The sequence below is a fragment of the Mustela lutreola genome, chromosome 12 (genome assembly GCF_030435805.1).
Source record: "Mustela lutreola isolate mMusLut2 chromosome 12, mMusLut2.pri, whole genome shotgun sequence".
NCBI classification, from domain to species: domain Eukaryota; kingdom Metazoa; phylum Chordata; class Mammalia; order Carnivora; family Mustelidae; genus Mustela; species Mustela lutreola.
The window spans coordinates 47,286,557-47,312,302 of NC_081301.1; the positions used below are offsets into that span (position 1 = coordinate 47,286,557).

General features: G+C 39.6%; 1 protein-coding gene and 1 long non-coding RNA gene across 3 annotated transcripts in view; one reads left to right on the forward strand and one right to left on the reverse strand.

Moving 5' to 3' along the window:
* On the forward strand, nucleotides 1-25,586 carry LOC131812653 (uncharacterized). The gene is made up of 3 exons (XR_009346428.1): nucleotides 1-55; nucleotides 7,989-8,132; nucleotides 23,610-25,586. It is a non-coding gene; the product is annotated as an uncharacterized LOC131812653 (long non-coding RNA).
* Nucleotides 17,619-25,746, reverse strand: part of MTAP (methylthioadenosine phosphorylase) — a 44,518-nt gene continuing 36,390 nt past the window's right edge. For both annotated transcript variants that reach the window (XM_059142449.1, XM_059142448.1), the window contains exons 7-8: nucleotides 21,699-21,821; nucleotides 17,619-19,107 (exon numbers count right to left, since the gene is read on the reverse strand). In XM_059142449.1, coding sequence (XP_058998432.1) covers nucleotides 19,069-19,107; nucleotides 21,699-21,821 — 162 coding nt within the window. In that variant the 3' untranslated portion in view covers nucleotides 17,619-19,068. The remainder of the gene's footprint in view (nucleotides 19,108-21,698; nucleotides 21,822-25,746) is intronic.

Below are 25,746 nucleotides of genomic sequence, written 5' to 3' on the forward strand. Positions count from 1 at the left end.
AAAAAAAAAAAAAAAACAGTGAGATCTGAAGGAGAGATAGTGAAGAACTCTCACTGTAAGTAATTTTCCCATTCACTAATTCATTCCAGAAATAATTACTGAGTATCTGTTGTATGTCAGACACTGTGTTAGGCAATAGGAGTAAAGGGCTCATAATCTCAAAAGAAAGATTAAAAACAAAAACAAAACAGGAGGTATATGTGGTGGTTATAAGTTTTCCTATGTTCTGTTCTAGTTCTTACTGCAGGGGAAAAATTATTAAAAGACTAAAACCATACCTGTTCCCCCACCAAGCTGAGCCTTCTTGATTTCATAAAGATCACCAAAGATAATTTTTAATAAGCAAGAAAACAAATCAACATGTTCTACCCAGAAGACGCTAGTGATAGTATTTTTTCTTTCTTTCTTTTTCAAAGATTTTATTTATTTGTCAGAGAGAGAGAGCGAGAGAGAGCGAGCGCACAAGTAGGAGGAGCGGTAGGCAGAGGGAGAACCAGGCTTCTTGCTGAGCAAGGAGCCCCATGTGGGCCTTGGTCCCATGCCTCTGGGATGCCAAGACCTGAGCCCAAAGCTGACACTTAACAGGCTAAGCCACCCAAGCACCCAGTGCTTTCTCTTTATTGGAGATGAAGAAAGAGAAAGACAGAGAGAAACGTGTTCCTCTCATTATAAATCATTTAATGGACTGATTTTTTATTGTTTTCACTGGCTTAGGTGTGAAAACTGTTGTTACAGATGAAATACGAAGTTAGCAACCCAGGAAATAAATCTGAGGATTCTTCTAACCCAACTTCTAAGTAACCAAGTCTGATAAATCTTTATACTATTTTAAAGCTATTTTAACATGTAAAAAGTTTTTTTTTAAAGATTTTATTTATTTATTTAACAGAGAGAGATCACAAGTAGGCAGAGAGGCAGGCAGAGAGAGAGAGAGAGAGAGAGGAGGAAGCAGGCTCCCTGCTGAGCAGAGAGCCCGATGCGGAACTCAATCCCAGGACCCTGAGATCATGACCTGAGCCGAAGGCAGCGGCTTAACCCACTGAGCCACCCAGGCGCCTGTAAAATGTTTTTTTTTTTTTTTTTTTTTTGGTTAAAGATTTTATTTATCCATTTGTCAGAGAGAGAGAAAGCACAAGCAGGCAGAGTGGCAGGCAAAGGCAAAGAGAGAAGCAGGCACCCCGCCGAGGAGGGATCCCAATGCAGGGCTGGCACCCAGGACCCTGGGATCATGACCTGAGCTGAAGGCAGCCGCTTAAATGACTGAGCCACCCAGAAATCCCTAACATGTAAAAAGTTTTTATTAGTTGCCATACTCTCAAGCTTTAGATAGGAACAGTAAGGCAAAATAAAATTTGACCTTACACATCAAGGAATCTATATAGATGGGAAACTGAGAAAACTACTTAGCATTCAGCTAAACAATAATCAAATAAAATGTTTTCCTAAGGATCTTTGAAATGAGATTGATGAAATGAGGGAAGAGAGAAATGGGAGACTGTGTATATCTCGTTTTGCCAGGGAAATTACCTCAAATAAATAGTTCTCAGAAAGGGGCAGTTGTCCACTGGGTCCACCACTGAACTAAAGGTGGATACTTCTGGAATGTGCAATCAGAAAGTGATCCAGTGCAATGAGAAAGTGAGGGACCAGTCAGCCCCCAAGCAGAGTTTTCTGCTTTACGGAAGAATAAAATTAATAATTTCTATGACCATCCTGAATGAAGTAGATCAATCATGTATAAAGTAAAAGAAAGAGAAGGGACTCGATTTCACAATTTCAGTTAGAAGGTAGTACTGTCCCAGGAAATGGGTCTTTGATGCAACTGTGTTACCAACCCCTGGGCAAGGTTAAAAATAAGCCTATATGCAAATAAGATCAATTTTCTTTTCATTCTTTTTCTCTTGTGCAAAGTGTTTTTGTAGTGTCAGAGTGTGGATAATATTGCTGAAGGGGATAAATTTATATAACAACCACAGAGAAAAATCAGCAGTACTGATGAAAAATTTACAGGGACATCTCTTTGATTCAGTAAGTCTATCTCTAGAAATTATTCTGAAGACACATTTATATGTGTGCAAAATGGCCCATGTGTAAGAATAGTAACTATAGTTTTGTAATAACAAAACACATAAGACAATTTCAAGGGCCATAAATGGGGAGGGATTAATGAATTTATGAGGCTTCCCTAATATTCATAATATATAGCTATTAAACAGAACGCAACAGATCCAGCAAAAATGTGATTTTCAAGATACATTGTGAGAGTAAAAAAAGAGAGTGGTAGAGGAAAAGGTATGTAAAATAGTTCAAATTAAATTTTAGAAATATTTGTATATGTGCTGTTCATACATAAAATATTTCTGGAAATACATGCAAAATATTGTTGAGTGTTACTTCAGGGGAAGGACATGGAGAGCTGGGGGCCGTGTGGAAGGAGATTTATTTTGTACAGAATATAATTTGCGACCAGTTTTAAAATCAAGTGTTTGAACTACCTAATACAAATAAATAAATAACTATTAAAGTAAGCCAAGCACTGGTAGCAGGAAGTTTTTCTAGAACTGACCACATTCTATTTCATAAGAATTGTGCAAATGTCAATGTTGCATTAACAGGAAGATAAAAAAAGGAGAGACATCAGGGTATTTCAGTTAGTGAGGCCTTATCTAAGCCTTAGTTTCCTCATTTGTAAAATGGGTACAAGGGTGACTATTTTTCAGAGTTGTTGCCTGGATTAGACATAAAAATTATTATACATATTAGTTCACACACACACACACTCTCTCTCTCCCCTGGCTCGAGCCTTCAGTTTACCCAAAATAGTTCCCAGAGAAGGACCAAGCTGGACTTGAAGCAGGAAGAATTTAAGCATACCACCCAACTTCTCACCAGCATAGGATTTAGCATTAGCAGTTAAGTCCCACCCCCTTGGACTTCTGTTATTAAACAAACATTACCTTTGCAGTACTGAGCTAGGTACTTAGATACAATGATGAGCAAGAAAAAACTCTGCGCTTTAAACTATATTAGGCAGTTTATACATGAGTGAATGTGCATTCGAGTCATACAGAACAAAACTACTGTTTCCTTTTGCTGCTCCACAGGGGGATCTGCTGATACTCTCATAAAGGTGGGGGAGATCCTTTAAGACTTGTGGTTTTGTTTGGTGCATGTTGCTTCTCCCCTTATATGATATGCATCATAAAGTCTGCACTGTTCTGTAGCTGGCTAAAATATCAATATGTCTTGGAGATTTTTATAAGTCATAAAGATTCTCCCCTATTCTTTTAAACTGCTGAAGATAGCCTATCATATGGAAAAGTGTACCAATTACTTAATCATTCCCCTACTGATGGTCATTTGTTTTCAATTTTTACAAGTATATGATGCCCTAAAGAACATAGTTATACATGCATCTGTTTCATATATTCAGACACTTACTTTTTCTTTCTTCCTTTTCCTCTGAGGCTATTAGTCCTTGGTTATATACATTACAAATGTCTGCCAGCTTGTTGCATGTATTATTACTCTGTGTATGGTATTATATACATTGAATAATATATATTCAACTTACAGAATTTAAATTTTTTTGATTGAAACAAATGTGCCAATCAACCTTTAAAAAAATAAGTTTGTTGTCATGTTTAAGGTATTTTACACACCCAGGATTGTACGCACACATTCTCCTATATATTCAGTTATTATTTGACATTTACATATTTTATCTACCTAGAATTTACTTTCCATGTATGTCAAGTTGTGGTAAGCAGTATAATGCTTTTCCCCACAAGATGTGTGTGTACTAATCTCTAGAACCTGTGAATATATTAGGTTTCAAGGAAAAATGAAATTAAGGTTACAGATGGAATTAAGGTTGATAATCAGCAGATTTCAGATGATGTATTAGTTTCCTATTCCTGCTATGACAAATCACCACACATTTAGTAGCTTTAAAACAGCACAGTTTTTACACACTTAAAGTTCTGGAGTTCAGAAGACTGAATGAAGTAAGTTTCACTGGATTAGATTGAAAAATGTAGGGCTGGTTCTTTCTGGAGGCTCTGGGGGGAAAGTCCCATACCTTGCTTTTTTCAGCAAGTGGCTACTTGTATTGCATGACTTCCTCTGCCTTCAAAGCACATCTCTCTAATCTCTGCTTCTGTCATCATATCTCCTTCACCTTCCTGTTGTCAAATCTCCTTGGCCTCTCTCATAAAGATGCTTGTGATTATATTTAAGGATTATATTTAAGGATGCTTGTGATTCTAGCTCACCTAGATAATCCAGGATAATTTCCTCATTCCAGGATCCTTAACTTAATTACATATGCAAAGTCCCCTTTTTTCCATAAAAGTAACAAGCATAGGTTCCAGGAATTCCAGGTATTTGGGGGGACACTAATCAGTCTGCCACATATAGAGAGTTTATTCTGGATTATCCAGATGGACCCAACATATTACAATTCTTAGGAATAAAAGAGGGAGCCAGAACAGAGAGAACCAGAGAGATAGCAGTGTGAAAAGGACACAGCTTAATGTTCCTGGCTTTCAAGATGGAAGGAGGATGCAATAAAACAAGGAATGGGGGTGACCTCTAGAGAGTCACCCACAAAGACAAGAAACAAATTATACCTAGAGTCTCAAAAGGGAACACAGCCATGTTAACACATCAATTCTAACCCAGTAGACCCATCTTAGCATTCTTTTTAAAAACTTTAATTTTAGGAGAAGCCTGGGTGGCTCAGTCAGTTGACCACCCAGCTCTTGCTTTTGGCTCAGGTCATGATCCTAGGGTCTCATCTCAACCTACATCAGACTCTTTTCTCAGCGGGAACTCTTCTTGGGATTCTCTCTCTCTCTCCCTCTGTCTCCCCTTGTGTGTGTGTTTTCTCTCTCTAGAATAAACAAATCTTTTTAAAAAATTGTTATTTGTTTATTTTTAAAGATTTTTACTTATTTATTTATTTGTCAGAGAGAAAGAGAGAGAGAGGGAGCACACAAGCAGGCAGAGAGGCAGGCAGAGGCGAGAAAGAAGCAGGCTCCCTGCCGAGCAGAGCCCAATGTGGGGCTCGATCCCAGGACCCTGGGATCATGACCTGAGGCAAAGGCAGTGGCTTAATCCACTGAGCCACCTAGATGTCCCAATAAATCATTTTTTAAAAAGCTTTAATTTTAATAAGAACACTTAACACGAGATTTACCCTCTTACCAGTGTTTTTTCAAGATTTATTTATTAGGGTGCCTTGGACGGCTCAGTTGGATAAGCAGTCTGACATTGGCTCAGGTCATGATCTCAGGGTCCTGGGATCAAGCTCTATGTTAGGCTTCCCACTCAGTGCAGAGTCTGTTTATCCCTCTGCTCCTTCCCCAGCTTGTGCTTGTCCTCTTTGTCAAATAAATAAAATCTTTAAAAAAATTTTTTTATGCATGCGGCAGGTGTGGGGAGAGGAACAGAGGGAGAGGGTGAGAGAGAATATCAAGCAGACTCCCGACTTAGTGTAGCGCTCCACGTGGGGCTTTTCCCCACAAATTTCAGCTCATGACCTGAACCAAAATCAAGAGTTAGATGCTTAACTGACTGAGCCACCCAAGCACTCCTCTTAACAATATTTTAAGCACACAATATGGTATTACTGACTGTAGTGTTGTAGAGGAAATCTCTAGAACGTACTCATCTTGTGATTACTGAAACTTTACGGCTGTTGATTAATAATTACATTTCCCCTTTCTCCAGCCCCTGGCAACCACAGTTACACATTTTGATTTTATGAATTTGACTATTTTAGATACCTCATGTAAATAAAATCATACAATATTTTGTCTTTCTGTGACTGGTTTATTCCACATAGCATAATGTCTTCAAGGTTCATTTATGTTGTTGCATATGGCAGAACTGCCTTCTTTTTTTTTTTTTTTTTTATTAACATATATTACTTGTTTCAGGCATATAGGTCTGTGAGTCATCAGTCTTTTTTTTTTTTTCTAATTTTTTTTATTTAACAGAACGAGACACATTGAGAGAGGGAACACAAGCAGGGGGAGTGGGAAAAGGAGAAGTAGGCTCCCAGCTGAGCAGGAAGCCTGATGTGGGCTCAACCCCAGGACCCTGGGATCATGACCTAAGGCGAAGGCAGACACTTTACCAACTGAGCCACCCAGGTGCCCCTGTGATTCATCAGTCTTACATAATTCACAGCACTCACCATAGCACATACCCTCCCCAGTGTCCATCACCCAGCCACCCCATGCCATCCACCCTCCTCTACTCCAGCAGCCCTCAGTTTGTTTCCTGAGATTAAGAATCTCCTATGGTTTGTCTCCCTCTCTGGTTTCATCTTGTTTCATTTTACCCTCCCTTCCCCTACGATCCTCTGTCTTGTTTCTCAAATTCCTCAAAATACTTACTCTGATTGACTTAGCATAATGCTCTTAGCATAATACCCTCTAGTTCCACCCACGTCCTTGCAAATGGCAAGATTTCATTTTTTGATGGCTGCATAATATTCCATTATATATGGACACCTAAGTTCATTCCATAGTTTGGCTATTGTGGACATTGCTGCTATAAATATTTGGGTGTACATGTCCCTTCACATCACTACATTTATATCTCTACGGTAAATACCCAGCAATTGCCCTACTAGGTATTTACCCCAAAGAATTGCTTTCTTTTTAAAGGCTTCTTTTCCATTGTATGTGTATACCACAATTTCTTTATCCATTTATTGTTGATGAGTATCTATGTTGTTTCCACATCCTGGTTATTGTGCATGGTGTTACAATGAATATGGGAATGCTAATGTTTTTTAAGATCTTCTTTCAATTCTTTTGGAAATATCTAGAAGTGGGATTGCTGGATCATGTAGTTTAATTTTTAATTTTAATCTTCATTCTATTTGCCATAGTGGTTACACCATTTTGCATTCCCACCACCAGTGCACAAGTGTTCCACATTCCCTATATCCTCACCCACACTTGTGGGTTTTTGTTTTGTTTTGTTTATAATAGCCACCCTGACAAAGTGAAGTGATATTTTATTGTTGTTTTAATTTATGTTCCCTCGTAATTAGTGATGTTGGAGCATTTTTTCATATACCTGATAACCATTTACATGTCTTCTTTAGAGAAATGTCCATTCACTCTTTAGCTCTTTTTTAAAAAAAGATTTTATTTATTTATCCAACAGAGAGATCACAAGTAGCCAGAGAGGCAGGCAGAGAGAGAGGGGGAAGCAGGCTCCCCGCTGAGCAGAAAGCCCAATGTGGGCTCGATCCCAGGACCCTGAGATCATGACCTGAGCAGAAGGCAGAGGCTTACTCCTCTGAGCCACCCAGGCACCCCTCTTTAGCTCATTTTTAAATCAAGTTCTGTGGTTTTGTTGTTGTTTATTTTTTTTACTATTGAGTTGTAGGAGTTTCTTATATATTTTGGATATTAACCCTTTACCAGATATATGGTTCACACATATTTTCTCCCATTCCATAAGTTGCCTTTTCACTCTGCTAATTGTTGCCATTGCTGTAGAGAAGCTTTTTAGTTTGGTATAGTCCCTCTTGATTGTGATGTCTTTACTTTGTTCTTCTTTCTCAAAATTGTTTGGTTGTGTCCTTTGTGGTTCTATTTGAATTTTAGGATTTTTTTCCTTCTGAAAAAAAAAAAAAAAAAAAAAAAAGCCAGTAGGATTTTGATAGGGAATGTTTTGATTTGGTAGATTTGCTTTGGGTAGCATGGACATTTTAACAATATCAATTATTCTAATCCATGGATACAGGATGTCTTTCCATTGATTTATGTCTCCTTAATGTCATTTATCAATTTTTTTAAGTAGGCTCTGTGCCCAGTGTGGGCCTTGAATTCACGACCCTGAGATTAAGAGTCACATGCTCTATTGGCTGAGCCAGCTAAGGCACCCTTCATTATCAATGTTTTGAAGTATTCCATATACAAGTCTTTTTTTTTCTTTTAAGATTTTATTTATTTATTTGACAGAGAGATCACAAGTAGGCATGGAGGCAGGCAGAGAGGAGGATGCAGGCTCCCCGCTGAGCAGAGAGCCCTATGCAGGGCTCTATTCCAGGACCTGGGATCATGACCTGACCTGAAGGCAGAGGCTTAACCTACTGAGCCACCCAGGTACACCCCCCACCCCCATTACAAGTCTTTTATCTCATTAGCTAAGTTTATTTCAAAGCATTTTCTTCTTCTTCTTTTTTTTTTTTAAAGATTTACTTATTTATTTGACAGACAGAAATCACAAGGAGGCAGAGAGGCAGGCAGAGAGAGAGGAGGAAGCAGGCTTCCTGCTGAGCAGAGCGCCGGATTCGGGGCTCCATCCCAGGACCTTGGGATCATGACCTGAGCCAAAGGTAGAGGCTTTAACCCACTGAGCCACCCAGGCGTCCCAAGCATTTTCTTCTTTTTGATGCTAATTGCTAATGGGACTTTTTCTTTCTACATAGTTCACCATTAGTGTATAGAAACAAACTGATATTTCTACATTAACTTTGTATCATACCACATTACTGAATTAATAATTCTAATAGTTGGGGGGGGTTTTGTTTGTTTTGTTTTAGTCTTCACAGTTTTCTACATGTAAGATTATGCCATCTGCAGAGATAATTTTAGTTCTTCCTTTCCAATTTGGGTGCCTTTTATTTTCTTGTTTAATTGCGATGGCTAAGATTTCCAGTATTATGTTGAATTGAGGTAGAAAGAATAGGCATCCTTGCCTTTTTGCTGATTTTTCAGTTTTAGAAACAGCGTTCCATATTTCACTGCTCAGTTTGATGTTAATTGTGGGCTATACATATATGACCTTTATTATGTTAAGGGAATTTTCTCTAAATTCCTAGTTTATTGACAGTTTTATCACAAAAGGGTGTTGAATTTTGTCAGATGTTTTTTTCTATATCTATTATTATTTAATCTTTTTAAAAAAGATTTTATTTATTTATTTGACAGATAGAGATCACAAGTAGGCAGAGAGGCAGGCAGAGGGAGAGAGGGGGAAGCAGGCTCCCTGCTGAGCCGAGCCTGATGTGGGGCTCAATCCCAGGACCCTGGGATCATAACCTGAGCTGAAGGCAGAGGCTTTAACCCACTGAGCCACTCAGGCACCCCTATTTAATCTCTTACTGTAGGTCTACTCAGATTGTCTTTTTTTTTTTTTTTTTTTTAAGATTTTTATTTATTTATTTTACAGACAGAGATCACAAGTAGGCAGAGAGAGGGAGAGGAGGAAGCAGGCTCCCTGCAGAGCAGAGAGCCTGATTCGCGGCTCGATCCCGGAACCCTGGGATCATGACCTGAGCCGAAGGCAGAGGCTTTAACCCACTGAGCCACCGAGGCGCCCCTACTCAGATTGTCTTTTTATTCTCAAGTCAATTTAGAAATTTGTGTGTTTCCAGGACTTTGCCTATTTTATTTTGAATATCTAATTTGTTGCATAGAATTGTTCATAGTACTCTTTTATAATCCTCTTTATTTCTCTGACAAGAGTAATGTCTCATTTTTCATTTCTAATTCCAGCAATTTGAATGCCATCTCTTTCGTCTTGATTAATCAAGCTAAAGTTTTGCGAATTTTGTTGTTCTTTTCAGAGAATCAGCTTTTTAATTCATTTTCTGTATTTTTTCCTATTCTGTTTTATTAATTTCCATTCTGATCTATTCCCTTTCATCTTGCTGTAGGTTTATTTTGCTCTGAAGCTCTCTTCATTTTTCTTCGTTCTTTTATCTCTGCTCTTCAGGTTGTATAATCTCTATTGAACTTTATTAAAATTTGCTAGTTATTTATTCTAAATCAAATTTACTGTTGCTGCCACTTTAGTGAATTTTTCACATTAGTCATTGTACTTTTCTACTCTAGAATTTCCTTTTTTAAAAAATAATTCCTATCCCTTTATTGGTATCTTCTTTTTGCTGCAATGCGTTCATCATACCGTCTTAACTCTTTAATCATGGTTCCCTTCAGTTCTTTGAACATGTTTATAATGGCTACTTTGAAAACTTTGTTAAACTTGACATCTGATTGCTCTACAGGCAGTTTCTGTTGTCTGCTTTTTTCCAGAATATGGGTCATACTTTCCTGTTTCCTTGCATGACTAATTGTTTTTATTGGAATCAGGACACTTTAGATAATATATTGCAGCAAACTGAATACTGGTGTCTCCCCTCTGCTGCTCCTTATTGTTCTTTATTAGTTTGGTAACACCTTATTTTATTGGAGTCTATTTGTTTCTTGCACCAGTAAGCTTCTGATACTGTTCTTTAGAGAGCATATCCTTGGGTTATGGGCACAGTCACCCTGGGTTAATAGTGGTTGTTTGTTTCTTAAGATTTTATTTATTTGACAGCGAGAGACAGGGAGAGAGGGAACACAAGCAGGAGAACACAAGTGGTAGAGGGGGAAGCAGCCCCCCATTGGGCTCTCTGCTTCCCGATGAGCAGGGAGCCCAATGTGGGGCTCAATCCCAGGACTCTGGGTTCATGACCTGAGCTGAAGGCAGACGCTTGACTGAGCCACCCAGGCGTTCCCAACAGTGGTTTTTTTCAAGGTTCTCTATGGTTGTCCCTTTCCCTGGTCATACCCAGCTGTTAAACTAATTGCGGGGTGATTTTTTTTTTTTAATTGCTTACAACAATACGCTGGGGCATACATGCTTATAAACTATACCAATGAAATTGGGACTCCTTCGAAAGAGTAGTTCTGAAGTTGGTTACTGATGTTTGTTCTGATCCCAGACAGTCTTCTGTCAGCAATGTTTTTCCTGGACCATAAGCTGGTCCATTTTAGCTTATATGCCAAAATGATTCTACCAATATCATCCAAGTTTCCCTTCCCGATCATCCAAATTGCCCTTTACTACTACCTTCACTGTTTTGGAGGAGCACCCTTAGGCCTGACCTTCTCCACACTCTGTTGCAAATGAAGGCAGTTCCTTTAGTAAAGAGCTGGAGTTCTCTGGTTTATTACTTACTCTTCTTCAAGGCAAAATCTCTTTAAGTTATGGCTATGGAGCTGGAAGTAAGAATAATGGCAAGCTTCTCTCTGAATGACACTCCCAGCTGAGGAGCTGAATGCCAGTGGTGGTGGTTGGTTGTGGGGATGGGAGGGCAGTAGCTTCAGCTATTTTTTTTTTTTTTTTTTTTTTTTTTTTTGCTTGACTCTCCCTAAGTTACAGGCTGAGGGAAGGATGATTAGTGTCCCTGTATTCCCAGTAACACCACATTACAAAGTAGAGTTCCTCAGGGGCTGGATCATCTCTCACTGACACTTGCCTTTAACATAGCCTCAGTTGTAGACAGGTGGGGGACAGAATGAGAAATACTGACATCCTGCCCCTCCTGGGATGATAGTTCTCCATCTGGAAAGGATGATGAAGGGAAGATGAAACTCTGTGTTCTTCGCTGCACCTGTCTAAAGTAAAAAGTTTCCATCTTGCTGAACTGGAAGGGAGGAAAGGGGAAGCAGATTTTTCAGTTCAAATACTAAAGATGGCCATCCTTCCTAGTATGTTCTAGTAAATTCTCTTGGATGCGTGTTTATTTTGTTGCCAAGTGTTCTTCAGCCATATCCAGAAATTTTGATTAGTTGTTTTGAAATAATTTTCACTGATTTTGCTGGTGAGATTGTCCACAGAATTCCTTATGCTGTTATGCTGAGAGTCAGAGGAACGCTACCCATCTTCTTCATTTCCTCTTTCTGGAACATGTATCCTCTCCAGTAAGATTTATACTGGGACTTCTGCTATGTCTTCCATCTCAATTTCTCTCTGTATTCTGAATTTATTTTTAGTTTATAATCCAGCTAACCAATTTTCTCTCCAACTCTAATGTTCTGAATTATTCTTTTGAGTTTTTAATTGTATTGACTATATTTTAAATTTCCTTTAGTACTGTTTTTTGTTTGTTTTTAAAGATTTTATTTATTTATTTGGCAAAAAGAGAGAGAGAGAGAGACAGTGAGAGAGGGATCACAAGCGGCGAGAACGGGATAGGGAAAAGCAGACTCCCCACTGAGCAGGGAACCCAATGTAGGGCTCGATCCCAGGACCCTGGGATCATGACCTGAGCTGAAGGCAGATGCCTAACGACTAAGCCACCCAGGTGCTCGCTTAGTTTTTTAAAAATCTGCCTGGTATTTTAAGATAGAGTCTCATTGTTTCCTTATATTTTCTTTTCTTACAGCTTTGTTTCTAACCATTTATCCAGTATGTATTTCATAGTATATATCTGATCTATTCTTAAATTCTAAAGAATTTCTTGTTTACTAAACTTGTTTGCCATGACTGATTACTAAATTTTATGAAATGCTTTCTGTGTATGTATTAAGATTTATATAATTAAATTTTATTTATTTATTTGAGTGGGGATGGGCCAGAGGGAGAGGGAGATAAAGAATCTCAAGCACGCACCACACTCAGTGCAGAGCCTATTGAGGGCTCGATCTCATGCCCCCGAGATCATGATCTGAGCCAAAATCACAAGCCAAACGCTTAACTGAATGAGCCAGCCAGGCACCCCAAGATATTTGAACTTTGAATATTCACTGCATATTTGGTGCCATGAGAGAATTTTAATTTATTTTCAAATGTGTACTAATGAAATTGCGGCTCCCTTAAAAATAGTTACCCCTTAGAAGTAACATGGAAATACTCATGGAAGAAATTATATGGTGTATGTGAAATGCTTCAAAATCACATGGGAGGAGTATAGGGGGTGGGAATATAGAAGCAGCACATTGGCTATGAGATGATAATTCTTGAAGCTGGGTAATAGATAAAGGTTCATTACTATTCTTTGTATTTGTGTATACATTTGGAATTGACTTTCCTGTTCCTTCCTGCTTTAACCTTGTGATCTTGATTCTTACAGGGAGGGAATTTGTAAACTAAAATGAGGTCAAAAAGAGCAGTTAATGAATGCATCATCACATTCCGATGTGTAGACTTTTTAAACCTGAATCATCTATAAAGCTGAGGGCATCGTTTGAAAACACTGACAACTTCCTGTTAATTTTCCCTAAATGAAATCATCAAATGCTTTTTTTTTTATTTTCAAAAAAAAAATGTGCTCTGCAACAAAATACCTAAGAAATCAAGCACACATTTTTAAAATTACACTTAGGTATTGAATTCTAAAACACTTAGGTATTGTACTTTTTCAAAAATTATTTCCTCAAGATCCTGCTGATATGATCAGCTGTTCAATTTCTCTGTGTTCAGCTTACTGAGTGAGGTAAAAACAATAACTTTTTATTGATTGCTCATTTTTAAAAAATATTTTATTTATTCATTTGAGAGAGAGAAAGGCAGAGAGCACAAGCAGGGGGAGAGGCAGAGGGAGAGGGAAAAGCAGAATCCCCACTGAGCTGGGAGCCAGACATGGGGCTTGACCCCAGGATTTGGAGATCATGACCTGAGCCAAAGGCTGACGCTTAACCACCTGAGCTACCAAGGCACCCTTACTGGTTGCTCATTAAATGTAAGGCATCGGCCAGGCCCTTAGGAATCAGTCTACCATTTGTAGAAATACACAGTTTCTAGGGGCAGCTGGGTGGCTCAGTTTTTAAGTGTCTGCCTTCGATTCAGGTCATGATCCCAGAGTCCTGAGATCGAGCCCCTCATCAGGCTCCCTGCTCAGCAGGATGCCTGCTTCTCCCTCTTCCACTCCCTCTGCTTGTGTTTCCTCTCTCGCTGTGTCAAATAAATAAATAAAATAAAATCTAAAAAAAAAAAAAAAAGAAACCTATAGTCTCCTCGGGAAGACAAATTACATGACAAGATGAACAAGGGAAGGATGTAAGTAATTGTCAAGGCATCAGAATAAATTTTATATGCCTTTTTTGTTAACTCAAAATTCGGTACCCAGAATTCCTAATTCCTTCCATTTTAGTAATCTTAAACCCTGAAGTGTAGTAGTAGTAATCTTAAACCCTTAAGTAATACTAAACCCTGATTAATCCCTACCTCTAAGATAGCAAGGGGACATAAATTGGGAAAGTAGAAGAGAACAGGTAGAGGGCTCTAGTAACATTCATTAAGGCACCAACATAATATCTGTATATATATTCATTTCTTTCTTGGTAAACATGGACTTTTGGTTTCTGCCATGCCAGGACGCTATGATACTTATCATGAATTGAACTGTTACAAGGAGCCAAACTCTAGGCGTAGGGAGAAGTGATTTGGAAATGGAAGCATGACTGAAATCTCCACAGGCAGAAGTGTCACAGATTTATATATTTAACCAATGTATATAGTAATGTTTATGTGTCAGTTACTATGCTAATTAGACAATGAATCAAGCAATTATAGTGTGACAAGTACCACAATAGAACTTTAATAGACAAATACTGTAACAAAACAGGGTGTTTGGGGAACACAGAGAAAGGCCAGCCAGCCAGTGAGCCAGAAGAAGGAGGGTGGTGGTGGACCAGAGTCTTTCAGGTGGAGACACAACAAAGGGCAGAAACAAGAGGGAGACCAGCCGGCTTGGACCTGAGGTCTCAGAGCTGCTCTGTCCCATACTGGAGCCATTTAGACATGTGTGACTGTCAACCACTTGAAATGTAGCTAATTGAGAAACTGAATTTATAATTTTATTTTTTTTAAGATTTTACTTATTTGAGAGACAAGAGAGTGAGCGGGGGATGGGAGAAGGACAAGCCGACTTCCTGCTGGACTCCCATCCCACAACCCTGAGATCATGACCTGGGCCGAAATGAAGGGCTGGCTGCTTGACTAAGCCCCCCAGGCACCCCTGAATTTATAATTTTAGTATATGATTTTAATTCAACTGAAATTTAAAAATTGGTGTTTCAATATACTTGCAATGACTTGTGTATATGGATCTACCTTTCCTTTTTTTTTTTTTTGTTCTCAATAGATTCTAGGAGTGACTGGGTGGCTAAGTTGGTGAAGTGTCTGCCTTCAGCTCAGGTCATAATCCTGGCATGCTGGGAGACCTGCATTAGGCTCCCTGCTCAGCAGGGAGTCTGCTTCTCCCTCTCTCTCTCCCCATCTCCCTCTCTCTCTTTTCCCCTGCTCGTGGTCTCTTGCACTGTCAAATAAAGAATTTTAAAAATTATCTAAAAAATAGATTTTATTAAGTCCAGAGCAGAAACCACTTTTTTTCTTGACAGAGAGAGAGTGCATGCACGAGAGAGCACAAGCAGGGGGAGCAGGAGAGGGAGAAGCAGATTCCCCACTAAGCAGGGATCCTAATGTGGGCCTGGATCCCAGGACACTGGGATCATGACCTGAGCAGAAGGCAGATGCTTAACTGAGCTACGCAGGCACGCCTGGATCTACCTTTCATAGTAAAATTTATAAAATTTAATACAGATCAGATTATTGCTGATAAAAATTAAGCATCTAATTTGAGATGTGCTGTGATTCCTAGTGTGAATGTGGGTTTTGAAGAGTCAACAGTAAATCTATGTTTTTGGTCTGAGGGATTGGAAGGATGAAACTGCCAACAACCAAGATGAGGGAGTGCTGAGAGAGATTGGGGGTGGGGGTGGGAGGTTGGGGACTGGAACAAGTCACTGAGGAATGAGTGAAGATGGAGAAGTCCAAGACTTGAGGCCTGGATCAGGTAACTTTAAAAGATCTGAGAACAGCAAGAACCAGAAAAGACTGAGTAGCAACCTCTGAGGTAGAAAGAAAATGGAGTGTGGTGTCCTTGGAAGCCATGTGAAGAGTATTTATCAAGGAGAAGGGAGGGATTAAATAAATGTATCATATGCTGCTGATAGGAAAAGAAAGATGAAGTCTCAGAACTGACCAGAAGATTTAGTAAGGCGGTGACCTTGACAGTGGTAGTGGCGGTGTTGAAAGTGGGGTGCTGGCAAAATCTGGATTGAAGTGAACTGAAGAAACAAGGAAGAGGAACTGGAGACAGAAGAGATCTTTGGGAGCTATATACCAATGAAAGGCAAAGCAGTAAGACAAAGAGCACACTGATTTGTGTCCAAGAATTTTTTTTTTTAATGGGGTAGGTACAAATTAAAATTTTTTTAAACTTTTGCCCTGGAAGAAATGATACAATGAGGGAAAATTTGAGCATGGAGAGGTAGGCAACCACTAGAGTGAGGTCTTGGACCAGGTGAGAGTCACAGAGGAAAGAGGATTTGATTCTCATGTACACAAATATTCGTTGAACTTGTGCTGAGTACAAGGAACTGAAGATCCCAAGTGAAAAAGATGAAGTTCCTGCTTTTATGGAGGTCTATCAAATAGGGAGATGGGGAAGTCCTTAACTGAGAGCCCTTTCAAATATTTGAAATTGTTTTCCTTTCAATGGTTAGAGATACTCAATTTATTTAACCATTACTTATGTGTTATGATCTTCCCAGTGCTCACACCCTTCATATCTCAGAGATTATCACTATGCTTTTTTTTTTTTTTTAAGATTTATTTATTTGAGAGAAAGAGAAAATGAGAGGGAGGGAGGGACAGAGGAAGAGGGAGAAGCAGACTTCCCACTGAGCAAGAGGCCCGACTGGGCTTAACCCAGGACCCTGGAATCGTCACCTAAGCAGAAGGCAGATGCTTAACTGATTGAGCCACCCAGCAGCCCCTATTACTAAGTTTCTTATCAGAAACTTTCTAGGAAAATAAAGCATAAATATGCTATCCACACATCTGAACTGCATTCTTATTTCACTCCACATATTTTTCTGATTTCCACTTTAACCAGCCATGATTCCATACTACTGCATAAAGATAATGCATCATTTATTTGAATTGATGTACCTTATTTAGATGCCACCATTGAGAATTTTAGCCATTCCTAAGCTTTTGCCTATTACAAACAACTCCAGAATGACTGGGGCTGATGTGCAAAACATTTCAGGTCTCAAATATAACCTCGGTATTCAGCCTTCTCCATCTTTTTTGGTTACACTCTACATATGAACTATTCTGTTTCATCCACAAAATTAGGAAAAAACAATGCAAAACAATGCATTACCAATAAAGTTTTCTAAGTAAATGCAAATGCACTTCTCAATAACTTGGCACTATTCCAAAGGGCTAAGTCCCTAAGCTACAACTTTTCCATTATGCCCATAATCCACTGGGGAAACTGAAATACTCAAACCGATTGCCGTGTTCCCTTAATTGTATAGCTTAAAAAAGAAAAGTTAAAGATGAGGTAAGTAAAACACAATCCAGGAAGAAATGCTCAGCCAAGTCCTCAAGAAAGAGGTATCCAGATGATTATATTGGCTTTGTTTAAGGAGTGGCTGATGGGTAAAAACAGCAAAACAGAAAAATACTCCATATGAGAAGTCTGAAAATTAGGTTGCTAGAAAAGGCTACTGAAAGAAGAAAGACATCCCTGAAAGCCATCAGAGAGACCTGTATTTTCTGAAGGCAGCAAGAAAAATGCCCACATGTTTTTGCCTTGACATCCTCAGAAATGTACTAAGAATGAAGGAAAGAAGGTACATATGGTATTACAGAGTAGTGCAGGGCTTACAGTGACAGGAAGCCCTGAATTCAGGCCTGTTCTATCATCTGTGTATCTCTAATGTGTGACCAGGGTTGGATCCCTGTGCTGGGGAGTGCAAGACTCATAATCCCATGTAACCCAAACAGCTCAATATCAATGCTGGGGAGTAACTGGTTTATTTTGTTGTTTACAATTAGCAGCTTATTATCTCGAAGACAGTCTCCTAGACATAAAACATTGACTTTACAGACTCTTTAAACAGATAGGCTATATGACTAAAGGACCAGTAATAGACCACAGTGAATAGTACTTAAATCTGAGGGAAAAAAAGGATCTCCCTGTGAGAGAAAACAAAACACAATCCTATAAAATGAACAACAAAAAGCAGAGGAAGAAGCAAACTTCCATTTTATGAAACACTCCAAACCACTAACGCATGTAAAATAACTCACTAATGCATAAAAAGTAGAAACAAAGGTCAAATATTAATTTAAAAAATACCTGACACACTAGCATATATGTCTAGTCTTTTATAGTTTCAGACTCTCTGATGATTAAACACCCAGCTTTTCTCAAGTTGTTGCAGGCCCAAGTATCGTTCTCACTCTACAGTTATTAATGATCCTCTTTTTTAACACAATCTGAAGACAGAACTCAAACAGAACTCTTCTTAGAATTACCATCTTAAATTCTGCTTCACATCAGTATGTTTTCAAGAACTGGACCTTTTTATTTTTAAGACAACTTTATTATTTGATTATATTCATTGTAGAAAAATGTGAAGACACAGAAAAATATAAAGAAAATTAAAATGATTCAGTGTCCCAACCCCAAGTACAGTAACAAAAGATTATATATCCATTTCTGATATTTTTCTGATTTATGTAGAACTTTAAGACAAAATTAGCAATGCAAAATGTGTGCACATTTCCTTTTTTCATTTTGTATTATAGAGCAACCATTTCTTTAGGACATTAAATATTATGTGAAAACATGATCTTCAGTTTGCTCTTCACAACCCAATTAGAGCTATGCTGTAAGGTACTTCCAACTGTTGGATATTCAGATTGTTCTGAATATTTACTATTATAACTAATGGTATATTAGAGGTCCTTCCCTATATATAATTCTTTGTACCTCTGATAATTTTTTAAAGATAAATTCCTAGAGTAACCAGCACAAAGGGTATAAGTATTTTTAAGTTTTTCGATACATTTTAGCAAACTGCCCTCCAAAAAGACTACAAATTTATAGTAACACCAATAAATAGCCTAAGAATTCCCATTTCTTCTTTGTATTTCCTTGGTAACATAGGAACTGGATATTACCTCCAAAGCTTATTCTTACAAATTTACTGGGGGAAGGGTTGGTGGGGTCTTATCTTTTTTTTCCTGAAGGGTCAGAATTTTTCCACATTTACCGGTCATTTCCGAAGCAGTCTAAGCCTTCGAGAAGGCTTCTTTGATACATGCATGTCTTATCATGTTCTTCCTTAGCAGGCAAGGGTAGGAGGGCTGCATGCCTTTTCCATGTTTTTTCCAAGTTAAGCCGAAATTTCTCAAATGACTCAAATTAGGAAGTCTTCCTGTCACCTACGCAGCCATGCTGGTTTAATGTCTTGGTAATAGAACAGAAAACTGGGCCATATTCTAAAAGGAAGAAAACAGGCACAGGTCACATTTAACCAAGCATTTGCTGTAGGTAGGGATTCTGAAGATCAGGATAATCGCCAGGAGTATTTAATTAAAAATCATATTTTGATTTCAGAGACTGAGGAGTCATGGTATACACACATTCAATAAACTCCCCAGGAAATTCTCAAGTTCACCAAACTTTAAAAGCAACCAACGACATGTGGGACTAGTGATAGCCCCTAACTCTTAGTTCCTCTCTCTCCTTTCCTGTAGAGTGAGTTGTGCTTATTTCAAGAGGGCTGTTCAGATTCTCACGGACCTCCACCCCTTTTCACCTCACTAGGATATGTTTCATACACCAACCTCCAGCCTGGATTAATGTAAATCAACCTCTGTCATTCACCTTATGCCAGTGGATAAAAATCCTTGAAATTTTAGTACATTAGTATCTCTAAACATAACAGGATCCTCTTCATCACTCTAAGTCTTATATATCTTTGTAAACCATGGCTGACCATATAGTGGGTGCTCCCTTAAGTGTTTCTGAAATGAGTGAATGGATAATACACATTTCAGTGTAGAGGGGACTGAACATGCTACCCCAGAATACCCCAGAATAAGGGATTATTAGTAGGGTGTTCCTTAATGCAACAGAATGGAGGCCGTGAGTCTCAGTATTGTCTAGAGCAGCAATTCTTCATTTTCTTTCTTTAGATCATATATGTCTTTGAGAATCTGATGAAAGCTATACACATTAACCCTCTTTAAAAATACATACATACATAAACACATTATTTTTACATACTTTCAGTAACTTCACAGGAAAGGAGAACATGAATTTCTACCATTCAAGCATTTTTTTAAAAAAGATTTTATTTATTTATTTGATAGACAAGATCACAAGTAGTTAGAGAGGCAGGCAGAGAGAGAGAGGAGGAAGCAGGCTCCCTGCTGAGTAGAGAGCCTGATGGGGCTCGATCCCAGGACCCTGGGATCATGACCTGAGCCGAAGGCAGAGGCTTTAACACACTGAGCCACCCAGGCACCCCATTCAAGCATTTTTTACTTAAAAATGAAGCTGAAACAATACATTTATTGCTTGAGAAATTATCTTTAAATTCAAAAAAGATTGTGGTTAAAATGGGGTCAGTTGAAAAACTTAAAAAAAAAAAAAAACACAAACAAACAAAGAAAACCACAACAGCCCATCACAACCTGCAGGTGACAATTGCCTTTGCAGTAGCAAAGTATGAGTCACAGTTCCTATAATCAATAGCTTGCTTATTTAGACAGGCTAACGTTCTGCTGTTTCTATTACACTGCACTCAGGGCAATGTACCAGTTTGCAGTTTAAACTGACTTTCCTCAGTTCTTAGAAATTAATTTATTTCCCCTTTCTTCATAATTATAATAAGGCTTGCCTGTATTTCAGTTATGATGAAACACTTCATGGGGGAAAGAGGGGCTATCGTTTACTCATTAAAAAACATTTAGCTTCTAGGTCTATAGGCTGAAACCAAACATGTGTTTCCTGTCCCTTAGGGACTTTAAGTCTAGTGGGAAAAGATGGAATACAAGTTCCAATATTCTTGACTTGGCCAGGGCATAGAGCTGAGAGATACCTTGTTACATGGAGGAGTACTGCAGCCTGCTGTATCTGCTTGTGACAACCGGCTCTTTGTATCTATCAGTGGTTTTGTATTGATAGTCTGAAATTAGCTGGGCTGCAGCACTTCCACTAGGCATTCGGTATCAATTAAAATCATGGCTCCTCAGTGCCCAGCAGCTGTCAATCACTGACCATCACACAGTGTCTTCATCATACTAAAATTGTGGCTCTCGTTCCATGGCTCCTTGCTGGTTAGCAGTTCAGGCAAGGGAGGGCTTTTATGAACTTTTCAAATCATCTCTCAACTACTTGTCATAAGACCCAAGTGTCTAGGTGTGTTCTAGACCTTAGGACAGGCTGGCTACCTTCCCTGGATACTAGGGGAATGTAATATCTAACTGGCTTGAGGCAACACCTTATCCAACGTGGTTAATCAACAGAGTCACAAAATATCCAAATAATCCAGAGATGCTCATGCATCTCTGAGCTTTAGCACTCAGTTTAAATTATATTCTGGGAATTAATACTAGAGTTGAAAAGCTACCAATGTTTATCATTAATCACTGTCTTAGTCTGATACAATGTCAACACTAAGCAGACATTCCTTGGCACCGTTTTGGTATTCCTATTAGTGCTTTGGCTTTAAAGGCTGCCTACACTTTGCCAAAGAGCAGTTTTGTCAGCAATGTAAGCCATGTACAGAACAAGCACTCTCAACCTCCTGAAGCATTATTTAGGGATGCCCTGCAAAGCAGGACAATGTTAAGAGGTTAGCAGACTAGATAGTAAAACTCTCACCACCTCAACTTGCACTACTTGCCCAAATATGTAACTACTCAATTTCACACTGGTTAGTATGGTGGTTAAGAGCATGAAAACTTGTAGAGAATTTCTGGACTAGTAGAAAATACAAGACGAGCGGCCCAAGGGTGAAATGCAAGTAAGAGAGAAAGGCAGCTGTGCAAGTGTCTGCTTGCAGATGGCCGAGGGTACTTACCTTCAGGTTATGGAGGGTTTCTGACCATTCCATGGACCCTATCTGAGGTATGGTAGTGAGGAGCAGACTTTTGGCTTTATTGGCATTTTCTTTCAGGGTCTTTAGGACCCGGTCCACCGAAACCTAGAGAAACAACAGCACAGGACGTTACTGGCAATTTATCATCCTACCGTTCTCCACAGAACATTTTCCTGAGTTCATTCCTGATCCATAAAGTCAGTTTATGCCAATTCCAATCCCCTGAACACCAGTTCTGCATTTTTCAAGGCAGACATGGTCCCAGCCGGGGAGGTCTTGGGAGAAACCCAATGACATCTCTGAAAAGACACGGTCTCAGATGTATAATGTGTTAGCATGGTCTGGAAAGATGTGGCCAATTCTCCTCCTGTCCATAGAAAAATGGATTCCAGTTTTAAAATTGTTCCTACACTGGCTAACCAATCATAAGATAAGCACATGGCTCTTCTTCTTCTTCTTCTTTTTTTTTTTTTAAAGATTTTATTTATTTGACAGAGATCACAAGTAGGCAGAGAGGCAGGCAGAGAGAGAGAGAGGAGGAAGCAGGCTCCCTGCTGAGTAGAGAGCCCAATGCGGGGCTCGATCCCAGGACCCTGGGATCATGACCTGAGCCGAAGGCAGAGGCTTTAACCCACTGAGCCACCCAGGCGCCCCAGCACATGGCTCTTCTTGAGAAGACTTTGAGTTATTGAAGAGAAATGCTGGAATCAGAGTATTATCACTTCTACAGCTCCCAGTGAATTAATGGATGGGTGGCTAACATCACAGAACAACAAAAATCCCAAACCAAACAAAAAATCCACTTTAATGAGCTTCCTGACAGGAAAACTGAACACCAGTTTTGACATCTAAATTGGATCAAATCTCTGGAACCAGCTGTCAATTTACAAAGAATACAGAGGACTGAGAAATCTGTTAAACTACCCCAAGGAGATGAGTTCAGTGATCCAAAAGGTTTCCTGTGGGAAACTCTAGAGGACAGTTTCTTTTCAGAACACTTGGAAGTAAAAAAACTGTGATACTTGAGATAACTAGAAACATTAACTATGCTTTGATGTATTAAGGAATTACTGCTGGTATGTGACAATGATAAGGTGGTTATGTTAGATGTTTATGGCTAAAATCATGGATCAGAGTCCAGATGAAATATAACTGGCCCTAAGCTGGTATGTTCACAAATGAAGCTGGATGTTGATTCATAAAAGCTCATACTGTCCATTGACTTTTTGTATGTGACTGAAATTGCTTCATAAGGATGTCGAAAAAAGTTGTGAATATAAAATCAATGATCAGAGGTGGAGTACTTGCCACACCTCAAGGGTATCTGAAGTTGAGGGGCACAAATATTACACCTTTCTATTTCCTGGAGTTTATATAAAGTCCAGATCCATCCCACAAACCTGAGGTGTGTTTAAAAAAACTGATGAGCAGTGGAGCAGGTGGGAGTCCCATCACTGTGGGAATATAATGCAGTCACCAGATGGGAGCTGCCAGGAACATGCAGAGGCTTGCTTGAAGCAGTCTTCCAGGCTCATGAAGCAGGCTCATGAAGCACCCAAGAAATTTACCTTGTATTTATTTTTTTTCCTTATACTTTTCACATTTTTCTTTTGACTGATATTTCTTTTTTTTTTTTTAAGGACTTTATTTATTTGAGAGCAAGCGAGAGAGAGTGCAAGAGTTGGGGGAGGGTAGAAGGAGAGGGAGAAGCAGACTCTACTGAGCAGGAAGCCCGATGTGGGACTCGATCCCAGGACCCTGGGAAAATACCTGACCTAAGATCATGACCTGAGCTGAAGGCAGACGCTTAACCATCTGAGCCACCCAGGCACCCCTTCCTTTGACTGGTATTTCTGTACAGATTCTGATCTCTTTTTCTTGTCTTTATTCCAGGTGCTGGGCTCCACCCAAAATGCCTGTTGTACTAACCTCCTCACAATAAAATCTAAACCCTCTGTTGAAAGTCCAGTTCACATGTCAAGTTCTCAAACATTTCCGCACACCCTCCCCCATCCATCATAGTGGCCATGTGAACTACAGAAGCTATAGGAGCTGCTCTACATACAGGATTTGGTCCCATTCTCCCAGAAATCCTGCAAGGTCAGAACTGTAAGTAAACAACCTCCACCCCTCACCTCAGGCTCCATCCCACCGAAGAGTAAATGGATCAATGAATGTGCCCAGTGTTCCAGGTAAATGGAGCAACAGGAATCTGAAGGTGGGTGTCTTCAACTCGAAAATCTTTGTACCGCCTCAAGCTGCACATCTGGTTTAAAGCACAGTGACATGCATGGCTGGCTGATGACGCCACCTGCATCTGTGCTTTCCTTGTGGCACTAAGCATCATTATCTGCCTTCATGCCTTACCGCTGACACACAGCTCAGTCTCTCTGCTTTCAACTCAGGTGGCTCCAACTGACAGCTTTCCAAACCTCACGTAGTAAAGGAAGCACCATGTGCTCTGCAGAGGAGACAGGTGTCACCAGACTGAGCAGAAAGCCACAGGCAGGAAGGAACCTGCTCTCTGGCAGTGGCAGAGGCTGGAGCCTCCTACTAACTGGAAGCAGCTTCTCAACACCATGAAGCTGAGCCGTCCCTTAGGTGACCAGAGCTGCGAAGTTAAGACCAGATGCTGCTGTGTCAGGATCTCGAAGTTTCTTATACACAAAATACCCCAGTAGTCAGCAACAAATTTATTACACTGAGGAGTCAGTACAAGGTATTCACACAAAACAAAGAACTGTGTTCAAGTCCAACCAAACTCCATATACACAGATGGACTGACAATAAGGGTATCTTACTGTTTTATAGGAAAACGGACAGTGCAACAAGCCGCTCTGAGACGGTGGGAAGGAGAAGAGGTCACCTTCCATAAATGTGCTCACAACAGACAACCCCACACTTGTTCTTTACTTTAAAACCTCTTGACTGTAATTTTGGCTCTTCCTCTATTTTATTTCTTAAAGATTTTTAGTTATTTGAGAGAAGGTGCGTGTGTGTGCGCACGCACAAGCAGAAGGCAGGGCAGAGAGCCAGGAAGAGAGGGAATCTCTAGCAGACTCCCTGCTGAGTGGTGAGCCTGACAGGGAGCTCAATCCCATGACCCTGAAATTAAGAGTCAGGTGCTCAACCAACTGAGCCACCCAGGTGCCACCCCCCTCCCCGGACAAGACAAATGATCCAGTTCCTTCAAGTGAAATGCAAGGAGTGAAAAGACAGAGGAATCTTAGATGAAAGGAGATTTAAGAGGCAGATCGTTTAAATGCAATATGTGGATTATAAGGAGTATGAGGTTATGTCAGACAAGAAGGAAAATGTAAACAGTCTGGATTTGGTTATACTAAGGAAGTAATATCAATATTTTTTGGTACAGTAGTGGTATTGTAGTTATTTTATTATTTAATTTTTTAATAAAGGCCTTCTGGAAAAAAATTTTTTTTTCCTGGAAAAATACATCAAAATCATGACGGCAGGGGAGAGAAAAGTGAATAGGAGCATATATAGGACATAAGACTGGCTGTGGCTGGTAACGTTGTATGATGGGTAACTGGGGGTTCCTTATACTAGCCTTTCTCCTTTTACTGACGTTTGAAGTTTTCCACAGTGAACATATTTATTTTGGAAGCCTGACTGAAGTGGTCCAGTGTCTTCACATACCAGCTAGACATCGGTATCTTTCCAGCCCAGAACCCCTCACTGACCTCCCCTGTGAAATACTTACATGGTCTACACAGTGCTGTCTCCCTCCTTCCTCTCCACCCCACCCAAGTGTGCCTGTCTTTCCCACCACCCTTCCACCGGAAAGGCTTCCCAGACTTCAAATATTTGGTTGGGTCAACTGGCTATGTGCTCCTCACCATACCAACTCTATAGCCCTGAGCTTTCTTACAATGGTTGGCTTATCTCTGCCCTTCCTCACTAACCCTCAAAAAGCCCCAAAATAGTCGTTCCTCACAGGCTTGTCTCTCTGCTGTCACAGTCCCACACCAACATCATGCAGTCATGGTAGGTTAAATAGAGAAAGTACTCT